At 41.8% G+C, this 14,176-nt stretch overlaps 2 protein-coding genes across 4 annotated transcripts in view; one reads left to right on the top strand and one right to left on the bottom strand.

Annotated features, from left to right (window-relative positions):
• Positions 1 to 12,665, bottom strand: part of MMS19 (MMS19 homolog, cytosolic iron-sulfur assembly component) — a 28,984-nt gene extending 16,319 nt beyond the window's left edge. For both annotated transcript variants that reach the window (XM_032491157.1, XM_032491158.1), the window contains exons 1-2: positions 12,510 to 12,665; positions 1,790 to 1,838 (exon numbers count right to left, since the gene is read on the bottom strand). In XM_032491157.1, coding sequence (XP_032347048.1) covers positions 1,790 to 1,838; positions 12,510 to 12,621 — 161 coding nt within the window. In that variant the 5' untranslated portion in view covers positions 12,622 to 12,665. The remainder of the gene's footprint in view (positions 1 to 1,789; positions 1,839 to 12,509) is intronic.
• A 277-nt stretch (positions 12,666 to 12,942) lies between these two features.
• The window catches only part of UBTD1 (ubiquitin domain containing 1), a 48,634-nt gene continuing 47,400 nt past the window's right edge, over positions 12,943 to 14,176 (top strand). Inside the window, exon 1 of one of the 2 annotated variants that reach the window (XM_032491167.1) lies at positions 12,943 to 13,568. Coding sequence is in view for 1 of the 2 variants with exons in the window: in XM_032491166.1 (XP_032347057.1) it covers positions 13,499 to 13,568 (70 nt within the window). In the remaining variant the exon portion in view is untranslated. The remainder of the gene's footprint in view (positions 13,569 to 14,176) is intronic. The other variant, XM_032491166.1, reaches the window with a different exon arrangement.

Genomic DNA, 14,176 nt, shown 5'->3' with positions numbered 1-14,176 from the left:
AGGAAGGTGTTCCGGAGGTACTTAGTATTACAGATGACAGTAAGGCCAGAGCCTAAAGAGCCAATTCCCAGACTGACCTGGTATCATCAGTGGCATATGTGACACCAAAGCCAACAGAAGTGTCCATCTCCAGGCACTTACTGGGCATGGGGCTTACTCTTTCTCCCCAGCCCTGATACGATTGTCACATTCCTCTAAAACAGAGCTTAGCAGCTACAAACAAGGCTCAAGAGCTGACAGGAGGAGAATAAATCTATCACCGTTAAAGCAACCGCTCTGGTCTTAGAAGAAAAAAAAAATCCTTTATTATAACTGGAAGTTTACAAAGTAAGAGGGTTAGAATAAAGATTTTAACTCTTTAGGATTACTGATATGGGATCTAGGCTGAAGCAATAAGGAGGTGATTTATCTTCCAAATAAATCATAGAGATTACATTTAAACATACTAGAAGGAATCTAAGTAAATGTAGGAGATAGAAGATTTCTGAAGGAGAGCTGTAGCTAGGGGTAATGGGGCAAAAATAAGATTGCTCTTGACAGGATCCCTAGGATAGGAACTTACACAAAGGTCCCTGCTCAGAAGTAGAAAACTGTACATTTAAAAATAGACCAAGGCACATGAATGCTCATAGTAGTATTATTCAGAATAGTCAAAATGTGGAAACAACCCAGATATCCCTCAACTGATGAATGATTAAACAAATGTGGCCTATCCACATAACAGATTAACATTCAGCAAGAAATAAGGTACTGATACGTGATACAACAGATGAACTTTGAAAACATTATGCTAAGTGAAAGAAGCCAGTTACAAAGGTTATATATTATTGTAGGATTCCATTTATATGAAATTTCCAGAATGAGTAAATCCACAGAGACAAAGTAAATTAGTGGTTGCCAAGAGCTAGGAAGAGGAAGGAATGGGGAGTGACTGCTAACGGGCATGGGGTTTCTTTTTGGAGAGATGAAAATGTCCAAAAATTGACTGTGGTAAGGGTTGCACAAATCTGTGAATACACACTTTAAAATGGTGAACTTTCTAATATGTGAATTATATCTCAATAAAGCTGCTATTTTTTAAAAAAAATGGACCAAGACCACAACAAGATGAGCAGAAAGGCCAAATGGTCTCTTACGTGGGAGAAATGCTTAATAGTGACCTACTCCCCCATCCCTCCCCAATTTTCTAGTTTTCTCTGTTTTAGAAGACATGCTGGCCATGACAGTCAATGACCTTTGCTACTAAGACTTGTCAATTTAAATGTTCTACTAAGTATGAAATATGAGGAAACTAGGCCATTAGACTACAAGCTTGGAATACTTGGTTGTAACACTGGTCTTCCAACTGTTTTCCCAAGCCTTTTCCTATAGTGGGGAATCTGGTGCAAGGTCAGCCTCCAGGCAACTCCCCAGCCTGGGCCCACAGCCAGTCTGAGTCAGATGCAGGCTGACTAGAATCCCATGGGGGAGGGTGGGTCTGAAGAAGCAGAGAAGGAATCCCAGCTCTAATTAAGTAAGAGTTGATGGCTTTCAACCACCCATTTCACCCTAAACCTGTGGGCTGACCCCAGAGCTAACGTGGCTCAGGGACTGTATTCCCAACACTTCCTTAGGTGCCTCAGTCAGGTGGCATGAATCTGTTTCCAGGAGAAACAGGCTTAGCCTGAAGCACTGATATGGAAGGGGGAGAAAGGTGTTGGGCTACAGTTGGAGGAATTCAGGACAAAATAACTTTTTCAGAGTGCACTGGCAGGGCTAGAAAGGGGCATTCTAGAGCAGAGGCTCTTACCCAAGGGCTTCCACCACTTGTAATACTGTATAGCTTCCAGATTTCACATCTAGAGGAAACAAAAGAAAGAAATATGAAAAAAACAAAAATAATACTCTATCCCAGGGTTCAGTGGCTCTAATCACCAGTGTTTCTACCTACCCTGGGATTCACACCATGGGGCCCACTGTGCTTGCCAAGAGCCCCACGTACATGAGAGGCATTACTGTAACACTTCAAATACGCAGCTTCAAGTATAAAAATTGGGGAAAAAAGTCAATATATCATTTGTAGGTAACATGATTGTTTATCTAGAAAATCCAAGAGAAATAAATGAAAAAAAATTACAAATAAAGTAATTTATTAGGGTGGCTAGGTACAAAAAATTAAGAACCTTCACATATATACATACAATAGTCTGTAAAATGATAAAGAAAAAAAGGAAAAAAGAGCCTATTTACAAAAGAAAAAGAGAGAGAAAGAGAAAAATATAAACTTAACAAAAAATGTGAATATCTGAATAACTTAACAAAAAATGTGAGTATCTGAATGTGAAAACTCTAAAGCACCAGTGAGAAAGTTAATACGTAAAAAAGAATACATAATAAAAGGCAAATTCTGAAAATGAGTAATGAGGGAGGGAGGGTAGTCCTTCCAGATAGTAGAAGACTGTTTTAAAGCTACAATAATTAAAATATTGTATAGCCATTTTAACAATATTAATTCTTCCAATCCGAGAGCAATGGGATAATCTTTCCATTTCTTTGAATAATCTTCAATTTCCTTTATCAATGTTGTGTAGTTCTCAGCATGTAAGTCTTTCACCTCCTTGGTCAGGTTTATTCCTAAGTATTTTACTTTATTAAAAAAAATTTTTTTTATTTTTAATTGAAGTATAGTCGATTTACAATGTCATATTAGTCTCTGGTGTATAGCATGGTGATTCAGTTATACACACACATGTTATATACACGAATATATATTTTTTTCATTATAGGTTACTACAAGATATTGAATATCATTTCCTGTGCTATACAGTAGAACCTTGTTGTTTATCTGTTTCATATACAGTAGTTAGTATCTGCAAATCTCAAATTCCCAATTTATCACCCCTTCTCCCCCGGTAACCTTAAATTTGTTTTCTATGTCTGTTAATCTGTTTCTGTTTTGTAAATAAGTTCATCTGTGTCATTTAGATTGCACATATAAGTGATATCATATGGTATTTATTTTTCTCTTTCTGGCTTACTTCACTTAGAATGATAATCTCTAGTCTATCCACGTCGCTTCAGATGGCATTATTTCTTTTTTATGGCTGAGTAGTATTCCATTGTGTATATAAACCATCACTTCTTTATCCAATCATCTGCTGATGGATACTTAGGTTGCTTCCATGTCTTGGCTACTGTAAATATGCAGTAACACTGGGTTCCATGTATCTTGTCAAATTAGAATTTCTTCCAGATATATGTTCAGGAGTGGGATTGCTGGGTTATACGGTAAGTCTATTTTCAGTTTTTTAAGGAATCTCTATATTGTTTTTCATAGTGGCTACACCAAATTACATTCCTACCAACAGTGTAGAAGGGTTCCCTTTTCTCCACACCCTCTCCAGCATTTACCATTTGTGGACTTTTTAATGATGGCCATTCTGACCAATGTGAGGTGATACCTCATTGTAGTTTTGATTTGCATTTCTCTGATAATTAGTGATATTGAACTTATTGTCATATCCTATTGGTATGTCTTCATTGGAGAAATGTCTGTTTAGGTCATCTGCCCATTTTTTGATTGGGTTTTTTTTTTTGTTGTTACTGGTATGTATCAACTGTATGTATAAACTGGAAATTAAGCCCTTGTCAGTTGCATTGTTTGCATATATTTTCTCCCAGTCCATAGGCTGTCTTCTAATTTTGTTTATAGTTTCCTTTGCTGTGCAAAACCTTATAAGTTTAATTAGATGCCATTTGTTTATTTTTGCTTTTATATCTATTTACTTTAGGCTGACCTAGGAGAACATTGCTACAATTTATGTCAAAGAATGTTTTGCCTATTTTCTCTTTTAGGAAATATGGTCCTGTCTTATGTTTAAGTCTTTACACCATTTTGAGTTTATTTTTATGATTGGTGTGAGGGAGTGTTCTAACTTCATTGATTTACATGCAGCTGTCCATTTGCTGAAGACACTGTCTTTTCTCCATTGTATATTCTTGCCTCCTTTGTTGAAGATCAATTTACCATAGGTGTTTGGGTTTATTTCTGGACTCTCTATTCTGTTCCATCTATGTCTGTTTTTGCACCAACACCATGTTGTTTTGATTACTGTAGCTTTGTAGTATTGTCTTAAGTCTAGGAGTCTTAAGTCTGTCTTAAGTCTGCTTTGTTCTATTTCCTCAGAATTGCTTTGGCAATTCTGAGTCTTTCATGGTTCCATGTAAGTTTTAGGATTATTTGTTCTAGTTCTGGGGATGATGTCCTCAGTAATTTGACAAGGATTGCATTAAATCTGTAGATTGCTTTGGGTAGTATGGCCATTTTAACAATATTAATCCTTCCAATCCAAGAGCATGGATGTTTTTCCACTTCTTTAAATCATCTTTAATTTCCTTTATCAATGTTTTATAGTTCTCAGCATATAAGTCTTTCACCTCCTTGGTCAGGTTTCTTCCTAAGTATTTTATTTTATTTTTTTGATCCAATTTTTAAAGGGATTGTTTCTTTACTTTTCCTTTCTGATATTCCACTGTTAGTGTAAAGAAATGCAACAGATTTCTGTATGTTAATCTTGTATCCTGTTGCCTTGCTGAATTTGTTTATCAGTACTAGTAGTTTTTGCGTGGAGTCTTAAGGGTCTTCTATATATAGTATCATGTCATCTGCATATAATGACAATTTTACTTCTTCCCTTCTAATTTTGATACCACTTTTTTTTTTTTTTTTTTTTTTTTTTTGCCTGATTGCTGTGGCTAGGACTTCCAATACTATGTTGAATTGAAGTGGCAAGAGTGGGCATCCTTGTCTTGTTCCAGATTTTAGCGGGAAGGCTTTCAGCTTTTACCACTGAGTATTACATTGGCTGTGAGTTTGTCATAAATAACTCTAATTATGTTGAGATACGTTCTCTTTATCCCCACTTTGGTAAGAGTTCTTATCATAAATGGATTTTAAATTTTTTCAGATGCTTTTTCTGCATCTATTGAGATGATCACATGGTTTTTGTCTTTTCTTTTGTTGATATGGTGTATCACACAATGATGGATCTGCATATGTTGAACCATCCCTGTGACCTTGGGATGAATCAAACTTGCTCAGATGATCATATGATCTTTTTTTAATGTGTTGTGGATTTGGCTTGCTAATATTTTGTTGGTAATTTTTTCCATCTATATTCATCCAAGATATTGGCCTGTAATTTTCTTTTTTGGTATTGTTTTTGCCTGGTTTTGGTATCAGGGTAATAGTAGCTTCATAGAAGCTCCTCTTCAATCTTTTGTAATAGTCTGAGAAGGATTGGTATATTGTTAAAATGGCCATACTATGCACAGAGGGGATTAAGCTCCATTTCCTAGAAGGAGGAGTATTTATCTGTCTATGTTATTTGGAGTTATTCTAAGAAAGAGTCATCTCTTCTCTTCCCTTCATTTATTCAATTGTTAATTTTATATCAGCAATAAGCTCATGTACATTTATTTTATGTCTTGGGTTATAATTCAATACCAGATTATTTTGTTGCTCAAATTTTCTATCTTTGGCCATTGGGAGCTTTTTTAGGTTTGTGCCAGTGTCCCTTTGACATGTTCTATTCTTTATTTTTGTAAGCGCTTTCTTACTTTCTGGCACTACGAAATACTAGAGGCTCATCTTGTAATCTTCCTGTCCCAACCACTGAATCAGTCTTTTCTCCAAGAAGCCCTGGTTCCTTTCATTGGAGAACAGTATTAAAAACCAAGATCTGGGTGTAGCTGTGCTGGTTGCTATTAGGGTGTCACTGCTTCTAGGCCCTCCTTAGCAAAGAGAGCTGGGAAATATATAAACGTATTCTAACTCATGTATACATGCATATCTATCATTATTTCCATATCTATCCATATATATTAAACAAAACATATGATCATCTTAGCATCTCCAACTCTAGTCTAGTACCACAGGGTTCATTCTAACCTTCCCCCTTGCTTATCTGTAATTTGTTTCTTTGATGGTGAGAAAACCAGTTCCCATTATCTACCATTTATTATTCTTTTCAACTCTAATATAGCTATAAATTACTTTCAGAATTGTTAGCCTCTGTGAGAAACAAATAAGCAGAGTACAGTGTTTACATACAGTTTTGTCTTTAACCTTATAGTTTCCAGACAAAATATTGTTTTCCAAAAGTCACTTAGATCAGCTTCCCCCCACATCCCCTTTAGTGAGGATATGTCATACACGGGTACTACAGTAAATTCATTTGTCACAGTCTGCATGCCGTCTTGGGATGGAAGGAAGACACCTCACTGTGGACCCTTCTGCACCTTTTGTACCATGTGAGTATACTACTTATTTTCGAAAATGCAATTTTAACAACATAACAGTAATTCACATAGATTCAACAGAAGCATGTCAGGATAAATTTTCAAGGGAGAAACAGAGCAAAAGGTGAGCAATCTTCCAAAGTGTCTGATTAACATAGAGGAGTTTTAGCTCAATAAAGTATGGCAATCAGGGAATTACTTCTGCAGCCTGTTCTGGATTCCCAACCCACCTACCTCTAAATGCAAGGCCTAACTAGTCAGCTCTCACCAACACCAGACTTTGGCTAAAGTGAAAAAGAGGTTAGAGAAAACTCCTAAACTTCCAGTTCCCCTTAAGTCTGTCATCTCTGAACAATAGCTGTGAACAGAGCTGCGCAGAGGCTCAATCTGGTACTAGAGTAAGAAGTCCAATACAACTGAGGAAGGCAGTACTCTAGTTGGGATTCATAGCTCGTGACTGGCACCAATTTAGACATCAGGCACTCTTAGCCTTACTCGTGCCAGGATGTGGAAGGCCCAGCTGCTGCTGCCCCTGCTCCTGAGAAAGAGCCAGGGGAGAAAATGTGCAAGCTGCTGGGTGGGGGAAGGGGCAGCAGCTAGACCAACAGGACAAACCAAGGCACTGATGGTTCTACACCCAATTCCCTAATGTCAACACTTAAAAGAGAGATGCCCATTTCTGGGTTACAAACATTAAGAGTACTGCACCATTTGGGACAGTGAAAAAGGGTACTTTTCTGGAACCTCCTAGCTAGAGCCCAGGAAACTCTGCTGAAAAATTCATCTAAAAACTAATTTTGGTAGTGGCCACAAGGGCGTTAGCAGTTGTACACAGGAAGCCACAGGGGAATGATAACTGTTACCAGCAAAGAATATCACTGCACTGAATCATTCTTCATCATCAACACCATCAAAGTCCTCTGTGGATGCTGGGCTAGAGTCTACCTTAGAAATACCTCAAGTGCTGTAAGACAAAGACCTGACTAATAGGCCCCACTCAGTCACCTCTAATTTTTCATTAAAAAAAAATTTGAGGTATAATTTACATACAGTAAAATGCATAATTTGACTAGTTTTAACAAAGATTACCCAGAGTAACCAACACCCCAATCAAGATATAGAATATTTCCATTACCAGAGAAAAATTCCTTTATGCTCCCTACCAGTCAATCTCATTCCTATAGGTTGCATCAAGTTTTAAAAATGAAAAAGAATTTTTCAGCATTCAGTATACATCGTTATAAAACTGGCTGCTTTATAATTACAAAGAAACATCTATTTGTGTGTGATTTCTTGAATCCCAGTATATGGGTGAGCTCTCCAGGCAGAGCCTTTTAGGCTTTATACTTTCACAAGGATTCCATCTTGAATTAGTGCAACACAAACATTGAAAAAAAAAAAAGTAAAAAAGTCACACAGAATTAGGAAAGAATGAAGAGGTAATAAAGCTATCACGGTAGTAAATAAGAGTAAGGAAAATGGCAAGGAAGGTGGCAAAAAAACTATAATCAGTATTTTGAGGATGTTTTCACAAAGGTTACTAGATCTAACATCTTATTCTAGTTCTATTCAGTCTATCTTAGAAATGTTTTTGAAATTTTCATCTTTTCCGTCTTATCCCTATAACCAGACTATACAGGGACAGCCATCATAATATCCTTTCACTTTTTAGTGATGAAAATGTTCTGGGAATTTATATCTACCTACCTATCTATCTATCTATCTATCTATCTTAAATTTTAAAAAAATTTTGTGTGTGGGGGGAGGTAATTAGGTCTATTTATTTATTAATTTTTTTTAAAGAAGGTACCAGGGATTGAACCCAGGACCTCATGTACGCTAAGCATGTGCGCTACCATTTGAGCTATACCTTCCCCCTGGTCTGGAATTTTTAGATAGTAGTGATAGTTGCAGAATATTGTGAATATACTAAAAGTCACTTATTTGCACATTTAAAATGGTTAATCTGGTGAATTTTATCTCAATTAAAAAAGTAGCCTTCTGATCCATCCGTAATCTATCTAGAATTACCTCCCTAAAATGCACAATTACTTCCCTGCTCACCAATCTCCATTTGCTCTTCACTGCCTACGACCTGACTCCTTGGCTTGATGTCATTCATGATTTAGCCCTCAGTCTCCTCTGGCCTCACCTTTCATCATAACTCCTATCATTCAGTCAAATGAAATCTCAACATGTCAAGCTCTTTCATATCCTTAGGCCTAGAAACATATTCCTTTGGTTTGGAATGCCTCTTTCCTGCCCTTGTCAGTCTGAGGAACTTCAAGTCTTCAAAACTCAGGTCAAATATCATCTCTTTTGTGAAGCTTTCCTTGGTCCCCAAAACAGAATCAATCCCTTTTACATGTTCCTTTAAACATTCTTTTAAAAACTGTCATGTATGTTTGTTTTCATTTATTCATTCAACATTTATTGAATATCTATTATAAATCTAGAACTGGAGAGAGAAATATAGACAGGGAGTTTTTAAGGAGCCCAGTCTGGTGGGGCAGGAAGACATTTAAAACAATTGCAGAACAACAAGTTCAGTGTTACCATAGTGATATAAACAGAGACTGGGGTAATATAGGAAAGGAGTAAATTCTTGGGTGTATGGGCCATATACAACTAACTCTAAGTGATTAGTTAGTTCTCTTAACACTACAAATTCTTCCAAATGAAAAATACCTTAATATCAGGAAGTATTGTTAATTATGCACTTGGGCCAGGGATGAAAGAAGCTAATTAAGAGTTAATTTTCCTAAGGGTAGTCTCACCAGCATAAGGAAAAATAAATGTAAGTTCCTTTCCCTATATAGGTAGGTCTAAGTTTTTCCAATGTGTCCAAGATTTGCTCTCTAAAAATGGACCCACTAGCACCTCCTAACTACCCACACTTTCCTCAGCAGGGCACCAGTTCATGTGGGCACTGAGGAGTCGTCAAAGGAGTATTTATATGAGCGCTGACATAGAATGCACAATCAGACCTCTGTCTGATGGAGTTGCAGCTTCTTGAGAATCTGGAGTAGCAGCCAAGGGCGGTGGGGGTAGGATGTGAAGGAGCAAGATAGAGAAAAATCCCAATCAGGACTTAGTTTCAATTAAGCTCTCAAAATGCCCTTTCTACTGCAAATGCCACAGATATTTCTCAGAACTATATTTTATTGTTGTTTAACAATTTTCTGGTTTTAAAAATAGTGGTGTCCTCATGGAATTACAAATATGGGAAAATACAATGAAGACAAACGAAGGCAAATTCAAATAACTAAGAGGAAGAAAATTTATATCCATCACCTGTAAATTCAATGTGTTCAAAATCAGCTCTTCAAAATCAGCTCCCTTTCCAATTTTTGGACATACTACTTCATTCTCTTTTGCTCATTCTCAGGCTCAAAAAAGCTTGGGGTCTTCTTAGAGCCCTCCCTCTCCTCCAAGTCCTATAACTAGGTAGGCCTCAAATTCCACAGATTCTGCCTTCAACATCTTTCATTCCATTCACTTACGTAGTTTTTTATTGAATACCTACTCATGCTAATTAATGTCCAGGAGACTTTGGTGGTAGAAATAGGAGGGTAGGATGTGGAGATGTGTTCAGAAGTAGGTACTAAACAAGTCTGCTAATAAGTATATTAGTGGCTGAGAATTAAGTACCACAAAGATTCTGAAGTGTGAGGTGATGTCTGGCTGGCGCAATCAGGAGACACCTGGGGGTAGGCAGTGAGCACTCCAGCTGGGCCTTTAACCCCACGTCTAACTTTAATTAGATGGAGCTAGTGGAGGGATCTGGGAAGGAAAGCACTCAGAGGAACAGTAAATCAAGGTGGCTGCCTGGAACTAAGGGTCCAGGAGGGGAGTGGCAGCCCCTGAATCTGGCTAAGAAGTCTTTAACCCTTAAGCTGCCAGGTCATTTCTCTTTTATCATTTGCACCTTTACATCTGACACACACTTTCATTAGGAACCCAGGTGCAAAACAAAGGTGGTAGCTGCCTTTGTGATCACAGGCTGTTCCTTCTGCATTTACATTTTGTAGGAGAGGCTGCTGTGGTGAGTGGATGACTAGAAAGCTGATCCCTTTAGCACTAAAAAGCTTGATTTAGGCTGGAGGATTAGAGAGTATATCTTATTCTGGGGATGCTTCAAAAATCTGTCAGCCTTCAACAATCCTAACTAAGGCTGATCTAAGACTGAGAACACCAATTTAATCCTTCTCAACCTCACTTTCACTATAGAACTCCCTTGCTCAAGGCCCTCCATTGACTCCAGTTACCTACAACAATCATTCAAATCCCTCTACTTAGAATCCAAGATTATGTATAATCCAACCCCATCAAACCTTTTCAACCTTATCTGTTATTACTGCTCTGTTACTTATCTGTTACTACCAACCTCCTTTCCTAGTCAGGAGGGCTAAATTACAAGAGGGCTAGTGTTGCGGTTTTAGCTGAGCTGAGTTAAATTTGAACTAGACAATAGTTTAGGCCACTTTTTTTTAGACATAAAAAATATAAATTTTACAAAAATATTTATAAGAACTTGGCAGTTCTTACTCATGCTGATTTAAGTGCGTTCTGAATTTGAAAAACCCTAAATTATTGTGTTCATAATGTATAAATGTGAAAGAATAGTTAAAAAATGACACTTTTTATAGTAACGTTCTTTATCTTGGTAGGGGGTAGGTGTATGCATTTTTTAAAATCAGTGAATGTACACGTCACTGAATACCAAAATAAACTACAAACACTAGTTAATGATATAAATACCAAAGCAGTTGGAGGGAAGTGTACTGATATCTGCAATTTAAATATGGATAGATTTGCCATAAAGCAAATTATATTAAAATATTAATGGCAGAATTTAGGTGGTGGGTGTGTTTCTCATGGAATCATTTAGACTTTGCTGTATGTTTGAAAATTTTCATAATATTGGGGAAAATGACATTGATAAAACTGTAGTTGTTCATTGTAAGCACTGATAACACTACACTGCATAAAGCTGTTAAGAAGTTGAGCTTAGTGGAATGGCTGCATCAGGTATTTGCTCCTTGATGCTTCCACATCACCTTGCACATACTTCTTGCAGCCCTTTTCATGGTGTAGTGTACTGTTGTTTGCATGGTTGTCTCTCCCACCACACTGTAAGTTCCTGGCAGGCACATATCTAGTCTAACTTGTGTTTATAATCCTATTTGCTTTGCGTTTGAGGAATAATGTGTTCAATAATGGTGGAAGGACTGAACGAAAGTGGAATATTGCTAAGGACCAAAGTATTATATTTCTGGCAGATTCACTTTATTCATTTCTCACATATTCTAAAAGTGAATATGTTCAATTTTCAAGAGAAATGTATCCTTTACTTCTTCACAACATGTAAAATTTCTAAAAATAAAGACAAAACTCATCTGTACTGATGAGATTTTGTAGTCTATTACTGAAACACAAGGTCTGAAGGCCTCCTAACATTCAATAACTTTTTAGATTTTTTTTTCTAAAAGAGAGGTCTCAGAATTCCAAGGTAATCTGTAATTTGTTTTATTCAAATCTTAGATAAGCTGTCAGAACTAAGAGATACCTAAACTCGTCAAAAGCAGTAAACTGGAGTTCTGGGGAAAAGATTAAAAACAAACACAACATAAAAAAGTCACGAAGCTGATTAATCAAGAACTTTAACAAGAAACGGAGGGAAAGGATACGCACAACATCGCAAACTCCCCCTAGGCTGGTTTCTTTCCTCCTCCTTCCAATTACAGCCAGTCAGAAATCCGGCCTCCCGGCCACTCCCAACATGCCACGCGACTGGCTCTGATGCCGCTGAAGATGTTTCTTGTCAGGTCAACCTCCCAGAAACAACGTGCTTTCGTGGCGTGAGCACCTGATTCTGAACTGGAGGGCCTGGGTCCGAGTCCCAGTTTCCCCAGCTGCCTGATTTGCGAGTTCCTTGCCTTCGCTGGGCCTCAGTTTTCTCATCTGTAAAATGGTAACGATTCTCCTAACCTCGGCGGGCGCACAGGGTGGCTATAAACCAAGATGAGGGGCGTAAGAGCGCTTTAAGGAAGACTGCAAGCGATTAGCAATTTGGTACGGCTCTTAAGCACGCGGTGCTCACAACCAGCCCAGGACCAATCTTTCAAAGTCACTGCTGTCCCTCATTCCCTTCCCGCCCGGCGCCTGTGCTGAGGCCGCTCCCTCCTGAAGGCCCCCAAGCGGAAGCCACGCGGCGCCGTCTGCCGTACCTGCAGCTACTTGGTCAGCAGGGCCTTCCTGATGACCCATGACGAAGTCTTGCACGAGGCCCCACAGGACGCCCGTAGGCGCCACCGCCTCCAGAGCGGCGGCGGCAGCCATGACGGGAACTAGAGACCGTGGGAGGGGAAGTGGGAGGTGGCACAGGACGGGCCTCTCAGCGCACGCGCCTCCTGAGCCAATCGCCTGGCTAATGCTGAGGGGGCGGGGCGCTCCCCGGATCACGTGCCTGCCGGCTCCAGGCCAGACAGTTCCAGGGAGGGATGGGAGGGATGGGAGGGATGGGACGGTTCCTCCCTAAGGGGTGGGGCCTGGAGTCGGGGCGGTGGCTCTGGGAGGGAAGGCGGCTGCTGGGCACGCAGCCGGGGACCATTGAGGGCGAATAATTCCCGGCCCAGCTCCCCGGGAGACGGGCGGTGGGGCGGGCACCTGGCTGGGTGGGGCTGAGGGGCGGTACGCACCCTGGGGGAAACCAATGAGAAAATCAGGCCCGGCCCGAGGGGGCGGTGCCGTCGGTCACATGCGCACCTGGGGCGGACGGCGGCGGCTGCGCGGGCACCGCGAGTCGGCGGCTGGGAGCGGGGCCGGGCTGGGGCGGGGTTAGGCAGGTGAGTGACAGGCTCCGGGGGGCTGGCCCCAGCTGGGAGCCCCGAACGAGCGAGGAGTAGCTGCAGCGGTGCCCGCCCCCTCTCTCCGCCCCAACGGCGGAGCTGGTCTCCGGCCGGGCACCGTCGCGGGCCCCCCTGGCCCGGCCACCTGGGACTGTGCTGGGGAGTCGGCCACCTCCCTCTCTCCCCTCGCCGCAAAGTTTGAGGCGAAGCCGGCGCCAGGGTAGAGCGCACCCCCGGGGGAAATCAGGGAGCGCCCGATGCCTGGCGGCAGGAGCCGTTGACCCGGGACGCCGCCGTCCGGGACAGGAGCGCGGGGCAACCGACCAGCCCGCCGCCTCCGGTGCATGGGGCCCGGCTGAGGAGCCAGCATGGGCAACTGCGTGGGGAGACAGCGCCGGGAGAGGCCGACCGCCCCAGGACACCCCCGCAAGCGAGCAGGTAACGACAGGGAAGGGAGCAGGGTCACCGGCTCCCCGCCAGTTGTCCCCCTTCTTGCCCGAGAGCTAGGCTTCCCGAGCGCCCTCCCACGGCTCCTGGCGCCTGGCTTTCCCCGATGGCTGCTCCGAGCCAGAGAGGAACACCCTTCCTAGTCCTGGTGGCCGGGGGAGCCGAGTTGGGGCAACTGCGAGCGCTGAGCCGGCTGCGAGCCCAACTCGCTCCAACTGGGAAGCTCCGGGTGGGGCGGGGGCGGGGGCAGGAAATGTTTGCAGACCGCAGCGGGGCCGGCGGAGGGGAGGAGGGCCCCTGGCCGGGGCGCCGCTGGCCTGGCAGCGGGGCTGGGGTCGGACCCCCGCCCGTCGGGGCACGGCGCGGGCGGCCAGACGTCCCCAGAACTCGCAGCGAGCGAGGCGAGAAAGTCGCTCCTTCCAAAGACTGTGTCATTATCGGGCTGCAGATCGTGTCTGCCGGAATCCGACTTGCAGAAGCAGCGCAGGACTCTGGGAAAGAAATCTTTATTTCTCCCGCAGGGCTTTTTAGAGCCTCTCGGCCGTCAGGGGGTCTAGGAAAGGTGGGTGCGGGCGGGAATCGCAGTCGCGTTGTTGGGA

This window comes from Camelus ferus, chromosome 11 (assembly GCF_009834535.1).
Source record: "Camelus ferus isolate YT-003-E chromosome 11, BCGSAC_Cfer_1.0, whole genome shotgun sequence".
In the NCBI taxonomy this organism is placed as follows: domain Eukaryota; kingdom Metazoa; phylum Chordata; class Mammalia; order Artiodactyla; family Camelidae; genus Camelus; species Camelus ferus.
The sequence above is the reverse complement of the archived record's forward strand: the minus strand, read 5'-3'. Positions and strand labels throughout refer to the sequence as shown.